The sequence below is a fragment of the Musa acuminata genome, chromosome BXJ3-8, assembly GCF_036884655.1.
Source record: "Musa acuminata AAA Group cultivar baxijiao chromosome BXJ3-8, Cavendish_Baxijiao_AAA, whole genome shotgun sequence".
Lineage (NCBI taxonomy): Eukaryota > Viridiplantae > Streptophyta > Magnoliopsida > Zingiberales > Musaceae > Musa > Musa acuminata.
Window position 1 is genome coordinate 36247680 of NC_088356.1, and position 16794 is coordinate 36264473.

At 38.6% G+C, this 16794-nt stretch overlaps 1 protein-coding gene across 1 annotated transcript; it reads left to right on the top strand.

Annotated features, from left to right (window-relative positions):
* The first annotated feature begins 1360 nt into the window (after positions 1 to 1360).
* On the top strand, positions 1361 to 4206 carry LOC103994908 (transcription factor NIGT1). The gene is made up of 5 exons (XM_009415371.3): positions 1361 to 1606; positions 1675 to 1898; positions 1995 to 2304; positions 2468 to 2544; positions 3673 to 4206. Exons 1-5 carry the CDS (start codon positions 1486 to 1488, stop codon positions 4057 to 4059), a joined length of 1119 nt encoding a protein of 372 aa, XP_009413646.1. The 5' UTR covers positions 1361 to 1485; the 3' UTR covers positions 4060 to 4206.
* The last annotated feature ends 12588 nt before the right edge of the window (positions 4207 to 16794 follow it).

The window sequence follows — 16794 nt, forward strand, 5'->3', positions numbered from 1 at the left end:
AGAAATAATGTTCTTCATGTGTCAGGGAATATCACTAACATTAATAAGGATGTTGATAAGTTTTACTGGATCAGATCGAATATTCGATATCATTTACACTATTAAAGCTCATCCTAAATGATCCAATATTCAATTTGACTTGCGTCATTATCAATGAGTGTTATTGCAGCCGGTTGTGATAATTCCAACCTTTACGTTGTTGATATTAAAATATTTCTTAATCTATGTTATCTTCAAAGTTCATTGTTCATTTTAGGAAAAACTCAACTGGTCCGAGACTAAATTTGATACCTGTCAATTCTCATCCGACGTGTCGAGGCAACAAGTTAGTATCGAGCTATCAAGTTACCAAGATCGAAGAAACTGAGTTATCGAGTTAGAATTCTCAATTTGCCAAGCTCCCCCTTGCTGTAGAGAGTTGTTCCCAAACTACCGAGGTTATTGTTGAGGCTCAAAATCTAGCTCTTACATAAAAAGTTTAATATCGGATTTTTTCAGATCACCGGTAAGGAGTGACGAGAGAGAAGAGAGAAAAAAAATTATAATTGATATTCCTGATCATTCGTTTTTATTGAAAAATAATTTTGTTATTTTTATTGAGATAGCACATATGAATGACATAACAAATCTTATCGTTTCAATGTGCACGTGTCAAAGTTGTAAAAGAATAATTTTTTCCTTATTAATATGAGATTTTAGAAGCGAAATAATTTTTAAAAATTCATAAAGAAAATTTGCTATATATTTTTAATCCATGTGTTAAATCTTAAATGGACGATTATACCCTTTTCAAATATAACTAAAGAAAAGACATATTGAAGTTTCTTCTCTTCCTAAATAAAAGTTAATATATATAATTTTTTAATATTACCAAACGTTTCATGCCTCGTCAGCACAAAGAATGTATTGACGAGAGGACAGCATTTACAATTAGTACAACTGTCCAAGGTATCTAACGCCCACTCAAAAGAATATTCTTCCGGAATCTCCATCACACAATTCTTCAACCTACGCCACCCCCCAATCAATTCCCACATCCCTATCCGGTCGCTCCAAAACCCCGCGGCGGCATCCGAAGCCGACCCAACCCGCCCTCAACCGGCACTTAGGAAGCGCCCCTTGGTTTCGGCGAGGGCCATTCCCCGCCCCCCCAGTCACGTGCGCCCTGATAGCCCCCACCAAAACTTCGGGACGCAGCGGAACTCTCCAGAATCTCGCCGACCCGTACGCGGCGACAAGAATATTCCTTCGCCCCAAACGCATCCCAGCCATTCGTTTGCTCCTTCAGCGACATCCACCCGTTGGCTTACGCGCTCCGTGGAATCCCACGGCGTTAAGATTCAAACCCCCCCTCCGCTCTTTCCCCATCCCCCACCTTTCACCCTCCAATCCCTCCCCGCCTCATCAGACCGAGTCGGATCTCTCTACGCGACGCCCCGACCCTGATTGCATCCTCTCCAACGAGATCTCAACCAAAGCACATCGATGGACCTGCTGGGGCGAGCGCGGAGGTACCATGACTACATCCGAGCGCTCAAAGAGGAGCGCAAGAAGATCGAGGTCTTCCAGAGAGAGCTGCCTCTTTGCCTTCAACTCGTTACGCAGGGTATCGATCTACTTTTCTGTTTGCTGCTTTTGATGGTGTCACTCATGGAATAGTTGACGGTGCTGCAGCGATCGAGAGCGTGAGACATCGTGCGGGTGAGGAAGAGGGGGTGTATGAAGGGCCGGTCTTGGAAGAGTTCATCCCTCTGAAGCCGAGTCCCACTTCGACGTTGTCGGAGGAGGAGAAGGGTGAGACTAGGAAGAGCGCCGCGGCGATCGGGTGGGATAGGAAGCCGGAGTGGCTTAGATCCGTCCAGCTCTGGAATCAGGAGCCGGACACAGACCTTAAAGTGGTGAGAGGACGAATTTTGTAGTGGTTTCTTTTCTTTCGCCCTTTTGTTGATTTCATGTCGATGGGTTCTGATCTTGTTGGTGGTGGTGGGTGATAGGAGCCACCGAAGAAGCCGATAGCGGTGAGCTTGAAGAAGATCGGCGGCGCATTCCAGCCATTCGACAGGGAAAAGCATGTCGCGCCACCAGCGGTCGTGGCAGTAGCACCACCCGCGAGCTCCACTGCCGGTGGTGGTGATGGGAAGGGTGGAGGTGGAGGATGTGCTGACGTTGATGGCAGCCGCAGCGGCGGACGAGACAAGGAGAAGGAAGGGCAGTCCCAGCCCCATCGCAAGGCGAGACGCTGTTGGTCGCCGGAGCTCCACCGCCGGTTCCTGCACGCCCTTCAGCGGCTCGGTGGCTCCCACGGTAAGCCCCAAACACACACAACACCATTAATAGCGTCGTCGCCATCACTAGTCTCTGCTGCCTTGAGCATCTCACAAGACAGAATTCGTCTCATGCTCATCTCAAATTTGCTCCTTTTGCCGACCAAGATGCGTTTCTAAAAATTGGATCTTGTTGATCGCAGTTGCAACTCCGAAGCAGATCAGGGAGCTGATGAAGGTGGACGGGCTCACCAACGACGAGGTCAAGAGCCATCTGCAGGTCAGTTACAAGAACCTTTACCATTTCCTTCTCCTTGTTGATTGCGTGAGCTACAAACAAACCCGAAAAAGTGGAATGCACTGCGCCCCTGGTTTGGATGCATCAGTATCGTGTTGTACCCGCAAAGAATCCGATTCCTTCCCACCGATTCACTATCTTCTCCTCATGAACTCTCCAAGGTCCTTTTGATGCCCTTTGTTTTGGCTAGCAGAATCTCTCTGCTACTCGGTCTCTGCACCCTGGTAGAATTATATGCCTAGAATTACTAATATGTTCATTCCATCGACTTCCACTTCTCTACCCTGCTTAATTTTCTAAGATGGAGAACCCATCTTTCTTCCAGTGGCCAATTTAGGTTAATAGATTAGCATCCAAACCCGGGATTCCAGATATGCTACATGGACCACAATGTAAGCAGCGTTGTGGTCAAAATCTTGGTGGAGCCCGTGATGAACCAAACCACCCTCCATACTTAATGCCTAGACATTCTTATAGACACAATGGGCACCCTTGAGGGGAAAAACACTCGAAACCAAGATTTTAAGAAAAAAAGAGATCCAATGGGCACCCTACATTTAAAAATAGAACCAAAATTTTCATCGTATAAGATCAATTAAAAGACTCTTAAATGATCCTCACTCAATTATAATTCTCTTATATACCCTCTTATATAAAACTCGAATAATTATATCTTTTCGATCCTCCTTTAGAGCTCTATCTAGAGAAACCCTAGAAAGAAAGAGGCACCCAAAATATTCCACATCAAAACCTACAGAAAAATATCTAGAGAAACCCCAGAAACAAAGAGGCACCCAAAATATTTCTCATCAAAACCTACAGGTAGAATGAGATATTTAGAGAAAAATCAAATTCTGTCTCTCTATGATACTAGCTTCAGATATCCTCATGTATTTATAAATCATTAACGTATCTATCCGCATGTATGGTTTAGGTTAAGTTCCATTGTAGCTATCTTAATCTCTTCTCTGGTTTATCTTCCTCTAAACCATGCTTTGCGTTGGGACTATTGGCATTTGATTCAGTGAACAGGGCAATTATTGTGTCATAATGACATGTTTTCGATGCCAATATCTGTTCGACGTATTGACATATTTGATCTTTGTTCAGAAATATCGGCTGCACACCCGACGGCCGACCCCAACGGTACAGAGCAGCAGCAGCAGCACCAGCAGCCCCCCGGCCACCCAGTTTGTGTTGGTCGGCGGAATTCTGGTTTCGCCGCCAGATTACGCAGCAGCATCACCTGGGAATGGTGCTTATGCTCCTCCGGATAGCATCTACGCCCCATTAGCATCGGTTCCATCGGACTCGAAGCTTCGAAACCAGCAGCTACATCAGCAGTCGCAAAGATCCATCGCGAGGCCTTCGGACACAGAAGACAGATCCGGCGGTGAAGATGACAACAGCATGCGGGATGATGGCGATGCCACCAACTCTGCGTCCCCTACGACCTCTGCAACTTCTCAAACCACCACAGCCTCGCCTCTCTTCTGACTTCACCACGATTTTGCTTGCATCCTTTGTCTCGGTCTCTTTGTAAGGAGAGCTTTACGACAGTTGTACACATGATCAAGATTTAGTATCGCCGGTGAGTTGTAAGTGACCATATTGAGTTCATACAATTATGCTGAGCTTTGCCAACATTGTGCTCATTTATTCTTCTGAATTCCACTGTTCTTATCTATAAATCCGATGTCATCATGTTCAATTATTTGGTTATCAAACATTTTCTGATTTATGAAATATATGGAATTTTATTATGAAAATATTATAAAAAATATTGAAATTTAGAATTTGATTGTTATATGAAAATGTAATGTGCCTTTAGCTTTTGATGGGAGGGAATATACAAAAATATTTTGTTCATATCATTTTTTTATAAATTTAAAAAGAAGAAAAAAGTTTATTTGGAATTTTTGTGAGAGCATATAGAAAAGATTTGGTTTTGAATTTGGATTAAATGGTAGGAACTATACTTTATGTTTTTCCTCTCACAGATAATAAATATTGAAAAACATCAATCTTATATTATTATTGAATTTTGTATTGTTCTCTTAGGTATCTACGTTTTTTTTCCCTTTTCACAAATTCTATAGTATTATCATTTATCTTGCGCAATGGATCGAGAATAATTAGAATACAAAACTTCTTAGACCCCATTCAGACTCAGTGGAAAGGATCATAAAATTACAATTGACGGAAAATTTTTGGTTGTTGGATTGGTTCAAACAACAACAACAACAAAGAAAACAAAATTGTAATATCCCAACTTAGTTAGTAGATTGATTATGAAATAATTATTTAAAAAATCACATGGTATATTATGTTGAATCTCGGATTTTGATGATGAAATCAATCGATGAGTTTATAAACTAATGAGCCATTGAGAAAAGTGACGCAGGATAAATTTCGATCATAGAAAGACAAATCAATTGAAGCAAGAGAATCAGACGTTGAGCCAAAGAGCATCATGTTAGAAATTGGACATTGGGCCGGAAAGATCGGGCATTGCGTCAAGATCGGATGTTACGAGAGGTCAACATACCGATGGATTGGGTAATATACTGAAGGAAAGGATGATACATTGAAAGTTCGGACGAAGTGCCAAATGAACTAATGACATACTGGACAATGTAGGCTTCATGATTTGTAGTTGTTGAGTCTTGATCGAACTAATTTAAGTGTCTAATTGAGTTAGTTTTGAGTGTAACAATGTCAATGTCAACTTAATTAGGAGCCCATGTGGCCTAAATCAAGATTAAATTGGGCCTATTAGATGGCAAATTCACTAGGGTCAGTAGTGGTACTACCTAGTATCAAGCGATGGTATCGCCAGAACATAGTCTTCCAGACTATGTTAGGTGGTGATACTACTAGTGCTTAGGCTGTTAGGCGATGATACTGCTAGTACCCCAAAAACCCAGAGATTTAAATTTTTGGCTTAATTTCTGAAATCGTTTGGGGCCTATAAATACCCCTCTCATGCTTGCTTGCAAAGTATGAAAAGCTTATGATTTTAAAGTATTATAAACTTTTGAAAAGCATTGAGTCTCTTCCTTTTTGAGTCTAGAAGTTATTCTAAGGGAGGTGAGAGGTCATTTATAAAAGAGAGGTATAAGGGTTCTCTCCTAAACTTGTGAAAAGGAGAAAGAGTTGTAACAAGGGTAGTTGATCTTCACTTATTGAAAGAAGATTAGTAGTGAAAGTCGGTAGCCTCAAAGGAATAGGAATCAGGAGTGGATATAGGTTGAGACAACCAAACTGTTATAAATTAGTTTGCATTTCATCTTTTATTTTAATTTACTATTGCATACTGATTTACTTACTAAGCAATCCTTACTTGCACTTTTTGTTAATCATATTTTCGATACGGGTTTCATCGATCGAAACCTTTAAATCAAAATTTTTAAAAGTACTAAATCACTCCACCTTCTCCCCCTCCCCCTCTTAGTGCTTTTACGATCCTAACAATTGGTATCAGAGTATGGTTCTTTCAGTTGGTTTAATACCCAAGAGAGATTAAATGACTTTTTATAGCAATCAAGAGGGTCACTCTTGTTGAATCTCGTATTTTGATGATGAAACCAATTGATAAGTGTTTATGATTTGATATGTGTTTTGAGTGAAGCAGGATGCTTCAATTAGGAAGAGACATTTAAAGCAGAAAAAATCATGTTGGACCGGAGAAACATGTTAGAAAATTAGATATCGTGTCGAAGGATCGGTCGACGTATCGATAGAAGGCTTCGGGCCACGATTTCGGGCATCGGGCTAAGAAGAGTGGATATTATGCCAAGGATATTAGAGTTACGGAGGTTAATTGACCGATTGGGCAATAAACTACAAGAAAGGGTGATGCGCCGAAGAATCGAACGAAGCGTCAATGGACCAATGACATATCAGACAACATGATTCATGCTTAGTAATAATTGTCTAGATCGAAGTGAGTTTTACGTGTGCATGATTAACTATGATAGCAAGTTATAAAGCAAAATGAAGTCCTGGAGTCAAGAATATGATTTTGTTGGGAGTTCGAGAGTTCGTCGGAAGTCCGAACGTTCGTCGAAAGTTCTACCGAAATTGATTGAGAATTCTAGGAGCTTACCAAAGAAGCTCGTTAGAACTCACCAAGAAGATCGTCATGAAGTCTAGGAGCTTGCCGGGAGTTCGTTGAAACATTGCCGAGAGATCGTCGAAAGTTTGCCGGAAGAATCACCGAAAGCTCGCCGGAAGAAACTAGACTTCTGGACTCGAGCGAAAGCACAAGCGATGATGATGACTTGGCACTCATCACAAGAAAATTTAAAAAGTTCATAAAAAGGAACAAAATAAATCTTGTTAAATAAGACTCTAAGAATAAAAACAAACTCAAAAAGGACACAATCATTTGCTATGAATGCAAAAAACCATAGCACTTCAAAAATAAGTATCATAATTGAAGAAGTTGCTAACACAAAAGAAGAAAAATAGCACTCAAGGCAACTTAGGACGAATCAAGTGAATTAGAAGATGAAGAGCAAACCAATGAAGATGAAGTGGTGAACTACGCATTGATGGGTTTCAACAATGAGGTATGTGACTCAACTGAAACTTCTTTATGCATTTTATGATTTGTATGTATTTTATGATTTGTATGATGAACTTAAAATAGTTGACAAAAATATAAATTACTAAAAAAGGATCCTATATCTCTCTCTAATGAATTTGATAAATTGAAAAAAGAGTATGATAAATGCTTGTTAACATCTTGCACTAAATGTGGAGAGTTAGATTCATTCAAAAAGAAAATTATATTATTGAAACAAATATTAAAAAAATTTAAATTTATAATAAATCATTAAACATGATTATTGCTAATAAAGGTCATGTACATAGAAATGAATAAATCGACTTCGTGAGTAGTAACACTCGATAAAAACTAATTACATTTGTTAAAGGACTCACATTACATGTTCCCCTTAAAGTTAAATATAATTTTTATAGTAGATGTGGTCATCATGCTTATAAATATTTATTTAAAAAGATAGCTTGCATAAATTAGTTTGGGTTCATAAAGGAACCATAAATGACTTAATGCCAAATGTCAAGATAGGTAAATCTAACCATATGGTATAAAAAATTAAATGGGTACCTAAAAAAAACCCTCCTTTCTTACATATATACCTACAATTGAAAACTAGGAGCAAGAGATGGTATCTTGATAGTGAATACTCAAGGCATATGATCGAATATCTAACATATTTCTCTAAGCTCACTAGCCAAGACGAAGGATATGTCACATTCGGAGACAACAATAAAGAAAAAAATATTGGCAAAGAAAATATAGGTAACAAATTAAACCTCTTGATTGAAGATATTTTGTTAATAGATGGTTTAAAATATAACTTACTAAGCATTAATCAATTATGTGAATCAATATATCTTGTCATATCTGTATCTGTGTAACCTGTCAACATAGGTGGTCCACCTCCAAAGCTTAAACAAACCTTAAAGCTTCCTTTGAGATATCTAAAAATCCACTTCACTGCTGCCCAATGCTCTTTGCCTGGATTTGAAAGAAATCTACTAGTAACACCCACTACATATGCGATGTTCGATCTCGTACATACCATCACATATATTAAACTTCCAACTGCTGAAGCATAAGGAACCTTTTATATTTTCTTCTTCTCCTCATTACTTGATGGACTCTGCTCTGAGCATAACTTGAAGTGACCTGCAAGAGGAGAACCAACTAGTTTTGCATTGCTCATACTGAACTTTTCCAATACCTTCTCGATGTATTTCTCTTGTGACAACCAAATCTTCTTGGTTTTTCTGTCACGAGAAATTTACATGCCCAGTATTTGCTTTGCTGGCTCCATGTCTTTCATTATAAAAGACTCACTCAGTTCTTTCTTCAACCTGTCAATTATAGACATATCTTTCCCAAGAATAAGTATGTCATCAAAATAAAGTAAGAGAATCATAAAATTCTCACCAAACTATTTAATATAAACACAATAATATGAAGTCGTTCTTTTGTATCTATTTTCTGTTATAAATAAATCAAACTTTCTGTACCACTATCTTGGAGCTTGCTTTAGCCCATACAAGCTCTTCCTTAACTTGCAGACAAAGTTCTCTTTACCTTTAACTTTGAAGCCTTCTAGTTGCTCCATGTAAATTTTCCCCCCTAAATCATCATTAAAAAAAGCTGTTTTCATATCTAACTGCTTAACCTCCAAGTTCTGGCTAGTAGCAATACTAAGAGCAATACGAATAGAATATATTTTAACAATAGGAGAAAAAATCTCTTCAAAGTCAATCTATTTCTTTTGACCAAAGCCTTTCACAACCAATCTAGCTTTGTACTTTGGTTGAGAACAATATTTTTGAGTCTTCAACCTGAAAATTCACTTGTTCTTTAAGGCCTTCATTTCTTTTGGTAGTAGCACTAAATCATAAGTATGGTTCTTCTGAAGAGCATCCATCTCTTCTTGCATAGCAACTAACAACTTCTTTTTTTGCTTACTTTCAACTGCTTCCTGATAACTCTCTAGTTCAACCTGAAAACCCATCATACTGCACATCTCTCCCATTAACATCAAGTTAGATCAGATCTAACCTGAGATGATTGAGAACAGTCTCTTTGCATTATCCTTATTTTCTTCCCTTTTTTTATTTTTTACCCTTTTCTCCTAAGTTTTGGAATCACATAACTGTAGCAAAAATCTATCAGTTTTTCTCTCTCAAAATCGCAGCCACCACATCCCCTAATTTGGATCTAGGGTTTAGAAAAAAAGATAAGTCGTGGGCTGTTAAAGCTCATCATGGGTTAAACCAATGGGTTATCAGCCCAACAAAATAATCTTACATAAATTGAATCACACGATGTAGGTCAATAGTATATTTCCATAACGCCATGGCTCGAAGGATTCCTGCAACTCTTGCCATTTGAGACGAGAAAACCTATCATCATTGCAATATAGCAAGCGATATTTTGTTCAACAGCAAGGCAGATCCAACTAGCCATCGGTGTTCTTTAATGTGCTGTCTTGTTTCCATTGTGACTTTGTAGGCCCATATAGCGCTGTTTGACTTTTAATGCTATCGGAGTTTCCATACCGATCAATGAAGAGGCAAAGTTTGAGCTTCATGTGGATTTCATTACCAACGGAGGCATACGTTGGATCTCATGGACATATTAATTCTTGGGATCTCAACCAAGACCTCTTTGATGACTTTAAGATGTGCACTAGCATTTTTCTACAAGTTATTATTATTTTTCTTTTTTGTTACCACCTAATCATCTAACCCACTTTGGAGGGGAAAGACTGATCCAAAAACTTTTTCTATCAATAGGTAAGATAAATATTTCTATCTTTGCCAGCTAAATTATCTTACAAAGCAACAAATGACAACAAATTATATGATATGCTAAGTATTTTTCTATGAGATTTTCTTTTATTAGATTTTTTTTTCTTTTGTCATTGATAAAGAAAATATTTACCTCTAATCAAAACTTGACACATGGCATTCTAACCAGTAGAATAAGATAAAAGTCTTCAACTATCAAATTAGTCATGTTAGCATCCCTTCCATAGAAAATATTCATAAATATTTCTTGATATACAAAATATTTTTCCTAATCACTAGTCGCTAAGAGGGGACCAACTATAAAAGGCGAATTAGGGTAACTTACCAAGATTAGATTTTTCTTACCCTCGTTAGAGAGACTATCTCGAAAACCCCACCCAACATCAGTAAGTACATATCAACCCACAATGAATATAAAAAAGCATATGAAAGAAGCTAGTGTAAATCAACCCCGCGTCAAACACCAAGCAGCAGCACATCAAACAAACTAAATGGCTCTTAACGTAAGTTAGATCACGACTAAGTCGTAGTTAAACATTCTAACGTTAACCACCGATATCATTTCCTATCAATTGCAAAGGTAAAAGTAAAAATAGATCAAGGACATTTGTAGCAATAATTAAGATCTTTATTAGCTCAATTAATCTATATCCTTAAAATTGTATGATCACTCAACCTATAATAAGTGCATTGTATATATCAGTATCACATTTGATATTTTAGGTGCGTAAAGGATAAGAAGTGGCATCGTTTGCCGAGACTAGAAGCAACCAAAGCTTACCAAGTTGAGTTGAATCAACACGACGTTGAGTCTTGATCTAAAATAACTGTGCCACATGTCACCACGTGAGTCAACCGCTGTTGATTCTCATGGAATCTTCTTTTCCCGTGAAATAATATCATAAATGTCACCACTCACTAACTCAAACTCACTCCTCAAGCATCGAGTAGATTTATGAGTAGATTTATGAACCGGACAAAGATTCGATCGTTTAAGACGGAGTCTACTTTGGATACTGTTGGGAAAAATCTGTTAAAGTGGAATATTTTTTTTTCCTCTTTGTGTATCAAAATGGATTCCTTATCAAAATACCAACTTGATATTTAAATGTAAATATCAACCAATACAACATAAACAATAGAGCAAAAAATCAATCACACAGTGAGATCAAATCTTTTAACGTAGAAAACCCAATATGGGAAAAACCACGGGACCGTAGTCCACCTCAAACTTCTACTATCAATAGTCATGATAAGGTTTACAATAGGTCTTCTCTAGAATAATTAGAGGATCACAATAACATCAATATCATAGATCTTGGCTCAAAAATAGTATATCTTCATCACGTAGGGTGGATCATCTCATAAGAGAATTCTAGGTGTCACAGAGTAGATATAGCATAAAAGTACCTTAGAGAGGGTAAACTATAGATCAACACCATTAGGATTGTAGAGTTTGCTACAAGGATTCTCCACATAAAATTTGGGTCAAAACTAACAACGTTTGGCCACGAATCGTCAAGTAGAAAACTTAGAAACCTAATCTTTCTCTCTCTATTTCTCTCTCCTCTTTTCTCTGCACGACGCTCGCTGCACGCACGAACGCTTCCACGCTGCACCAAACCCTATCTCTCTCTCTCTCTCTTTTTAATTTCTGCCTTCAATTAGTGATTTGGGCTCAATAGACCCTATTGTCCAAGCCCACATATGGGCTGGACCTAACAATTCTCCCCCTCCAACTCATATGATGGGCTGTATCAAGCACGTTCTTTGTCTACATGCTTCAAGCTTCTCTTTAGGCAAAGACTTTGTCAACATATCTGAACCATTCTCATTGGTATGCACTTTTTCTAACTGTAATTCTTTCTGTTGGGAAATCATTGGGGGGCGACATCATATGCGCAGCGGAAGAACAAGAAAACAAAAATCCCCGATTCCCAAAAAGATGTTTGTCGTCGTGCGAAGATTGGTGCGCAAAAATCCGCAAACCACAAAACTGCGTATAGAGATTGTGTTACCTAGGGAGATCGTATATCCCTGTTTCCTTGCAAATCCTTAGGAGAGGGTGAAGGAGGTCAAGCGTCCTCCTCTCTAGCGGTGATCCACACAGCAGGGTTGCGACGACGCTCCTCAAAACTCCAGGCCTACTCTGAGGTGGAGAGGGAGAGGAGAATAGGAAAGGCAAGCAAAGACTCTAGCCTATGAGGCTGTGAATCCCTCCTATTTATAGAGATCCCGTGTCAAACCCTAATGGGTCCTTCCCTAGTGGGTATTGGATCTGCATCCAATAAGACAAGGAGTCCGTCGGATATCTCATATCCGAACCTCTACTCATCGCAATGCCTACCATATGTGTGTGACCCTCTAGGCCCAATATCGAGCTGGCCGTGAGTCATACCTGTCAGAACTCCTTCTAACTCAGTGAATTATTATCTCTGTAATAATTCACTCGACTCATCGACTACGGACGTACTAGGCCACTACGCCGTAGTCCCCAGACGATACAGGGGAATCCAATCCATTGGACCTGTCTGTCCTCAGTTACCATGTACCTATAGTCCCTCATCCATCTAATATCCCAGATACCGTATATCGAGCATGGTGCTGTCAGACCCATACGGTTTCTACTCGAGTCTCGCTCTAATCGGATTCTCCCGGAGAACTCTTTCTCTCTCAACCCGAATGACCCTGGCCAGGGATTTGTCTGAGCAAGAACACATAGGATATTCCTCTCATGACGCCGAGAGTGGATGATCCTCTATTGACACTCAATAGCCCTCGTAAGGTCGACTACCACTCCCAATGACCAACTGTACTAGATCTGGGGACAGCCAAACCTATAAGTCTGGTATCAAAGAGTGGAGCACTCATACAGGACATCCTTGGTGTCTCAAGTCTAAGGACCAGATACACCACTAGGACTACGGAATCGCTGTCTGACAATAAGGCATCATCAACCATCCAGCATTCCGTAAGCGGATCAATCAGTGAACTCATTCTCCAATGAGCACCTGTACTGTATCCCTAGTGTCCCTACACGAGCAGCTATGAGACCAGCTGCATCCATCATATGGACGGGTATACAGCACACCAGTCTATCCGGTTATCACGATGTCCCTCTCGAGTAACCTATGACCGGGATTATTTAGGATATGTGTTTAAAGGTGAATCGATCTCATTATCGTGATCTCATCACGATCCGATTCCCATTGTACAAATCCAAGGACATCACAATATATATATGCATTTATGCAATAGTTATAAAGTGATATACGCCAAAATATAATAAGCAAAAAGATTCTGTATCAAGTCACACGTGCCATCACTCACGTGATTGGCTTGCTGGGCACCTATGACTAGCACTTTCAACTCAAGCACATCACGAATCCAGTGATATCTCACATCAATATGCTTGGATCTAGAATGGTATGTTGAATTCTTGGAGCGGTGAATGACACTTTGACTATCACAGTAAACAGTATATCCTTCCTGTTTCAAGCACAATTCCTGTAGAAACATTTTCATCCATAAAGCTTCCTTGCAGGCTTCAGTAATTGTTATATATTCTGCTTCTGTGGTTGATAGAGCAATACACTTCTGTAACTTAGACTGCCAAGAGACTGCTCCTCCTGCAAATGTCATCAAGAATCCCGAAGTTGACTTCCTAGAATCATTATCACCTGCCATGTTTGCATTTGTGTACCCTTCTAACACAGGTTCATCATTACCAAAATATAAACATAACCTGGAAGTATCTCTTAGATATCTTAATATCCATTTCACTGCTGTCCAATGTTCCTTTCAAGGATTAGAGAGAAATCGGCTAACAACTCCAATTGCATGAGCTATATCTGGCCTAGTACAAACCATAGCATACATCAAACTGCCTACTGCAGATGAGTAAGGCACTTTGGACATTTCTTCTTTTTCTTTCTCACTTATAGGACATTGTTTCGAACTAAGCTTGAAATGACCTGCAAGTGGAGAACAAACTGCTTTGGCTTTACTCATGTTGAATCTTTCAAGAACCTTTTCAATGTAAATCTCCTGAGATAGCCAAATTTTCCTTTTCTTCCTATCACGAAGAATCTTCATGCCAAGTATTTGTTTCACTGATCCCAAGTCTTTCATGGCAAAAGACTTACTTAGCTCTCCTTTAAGCTTTCTAATTTTTTCAACATCATGGCCAACAATCAGCATATCATCAACATATAGTAGTAAAATAATAAAATCATCATCTGAAAATTTCTTCATAAACACAATGTTCAGATGTGGTTCTATCATACCCTTGGCTCATCATAAAGGAATCAAACTTCTTATACCATTGTCTAGGTGCATGTTTGAGTCCATATAAGCTTTTCCTAAGCTTATACACCATATTTTCTTTTCTCTTGACTTTGAAACCTTCTGGTTGCTCCATGTAAATTTCTTCTTCTAAGTCACCATGAAGAAATGCTGTTTTTACATCAAGTTGCTCAACTTCTAAATTTAAGCGAGCAGCCAAACCAAGAACAACTCGGATAGAGGATATTTTCACAACTGAAGAAAATATTTCTTCAAAGTCAATACCTTTCTTCTGACTGAATCCTTTCACAACTAGTCGTGCCTTGTATCTTTGCTGTGAGCTATTATTTTTAGTCTTCAATTTGTAAACCCACTTATTTTTGAGAGCTTTCTTCTCTTTAGGCAATTTTACCAAGTCATAGATGTGGTTCTCAAGCAAGAATCTCATCTCTTCTTGCATGGTTTTAACCCACTCATTCTTATTCTCATGTAGAATAGCTTCTTAGTAAGTTTCTGACTCTCCCCCATCAGTAAGCATAACATACTTATATGGAGGATATTTGGTAGATGGTTGTCGCTCTCGGGTGAATCTTCTCAATGGAATCTCAATTGGTGGTGGAGGTGCAAGTTCAGTTGGTTCAGCATCATCAATTGTAAGCGTATCATCACTGGTATTCTCACCACAATCTTCTTATTTATCTCCCCCATGATCATCATGAACTACAAGTGAAGGAACTGGACCCAAACTCCAAGGAATATAAATAGAGGTTTTTGGCTTCTCAATATTATCACCATCATCAAACAATTGGTCTTCAAGAAATACAACATCTCTGCTTCTAATAATCTTCTTGTTCACTGGATCCCAAAATCTGTACCCAAATTCTTCATGACCATATCCCAAGAAGATACATGCTTTTGCTTTACTATCAAGCTTGGACCTTTCATCTTTGGGAATATGAACAAATGCTTTACACCTAAAGACTTTTAAGTGATTATAAGATATATCTTTTCCTCTCCATACTCTCTCTGGAACATCACCTTTCAGAGGACCTGATGGAGAAAGATTTATCAGATCAACTGTAGTTCTCATAGCCTCCCCCAAAATGATTTTGGTAACTTGGCGTGGGAAAGCATACACCTAATCCTTTCTTCAATGGTTCTGTTCATCCTTTCTGCCACATCGTTCTGTTGAGAAGTTTTAGGAACCGTTTTCTCAAGCCTGATATCATGGAACCTATAATAATTCTCAAAAGGACCCATTATACTCGTCACCATTATCTGATTGAATACACTTTAGTTTTCTACTAGTTTCTCTTTCAACACTGACATGAAACTCCTTGAAAACATCGAGTACTTGGTCTTTAGATTTCAAAGCAAAATCCCACACTTTTCTAGAATGGTCATCAATAAAAGTAATAAAATAAAGAGCACCTCCAAGAGTTCTAGTTTGCATAGTACAAACATCGAACTAAATCAATAACATCTGATCTTCTAAATGATGGATATATATGAAATGCAACTCTATGTGTTTTTCCAACTAAGCAATGATCACAAGATTTAAGAGATGTACTTTACAACTCTGGTAAGAACTGCTTTCTAACAAGAGTTTGAAGTCCCTTCTCGCTGATATGTTCAAGCCTCTTATGCCAAAGATCTATACTTTCACCTTTTTGAATTGCATTAATCTCTCCTTTGTGTAACTTAGCTTCCATGATATAAAAAGAGTTAAGTTTCTTTCCTCTTGCCACAATCAAAGAACTTTTAGTGGGTTTCCATTTGCTTTCACCAAAATATTGTGCAAAGCCCTTATCATCAAGTCTCTTTGTAGATATCAAGTTAAGACGAATATCTAGAATATGTCTTACATATTTGAGTATCAATTTGCTCTATATACGAGTCTCCAAGCAAATATCTCCAATACCCACAATCTTAGATGTACCACTGTTTCCCATTCTGATATTACCAAAATCACCAGCAGTGTAAAATCTAAAGAAATCACCATGACAAGTAACATGAAATGAAGCACCAGAGCCAATTATCAAATTACTGTCCTGAGCTACAAGACTAACATAACCTTCATCACAAACAATAGTGATATTACCTTCAGCAGCAACTGTACTAGTCTCTTTCTTATTTTTCTTCATTTCATTCTGTTCTCGCTTCCAAAACCTACACTATTTTTCCTTCATGTGACCTAGCCTGTTACAGTGAAAACATTTGATATCTCTTCTAGACTTGGATCTTCCTCTATATCCATATGGATTTCTGCTATGACTTCTTCCATGTCTTTCTTGTTTTTCAGTAACAAATGCCCCAGAAGAAGATTCACCCTGTTCTTTCCTTCTGGCATCTTCATTTAGCAAACTGTCTTTAACCATATCTATAGTTAGAGTTCCCTCTGGCGTGGAGTTGCAAATAGTCATCACATACGTTTCCCAACTTTCTGGTAAAGAGCTGAGAAGTAATAATCCTTGCATCTCATCATTTATATTCATTTTCTTAGCAACCAACTTGTTTGCAAGACTCTGAAATAGGCTTATGTGCTCAACAATGTTACCACAATCTTTATACTTCAAATTTACAAGC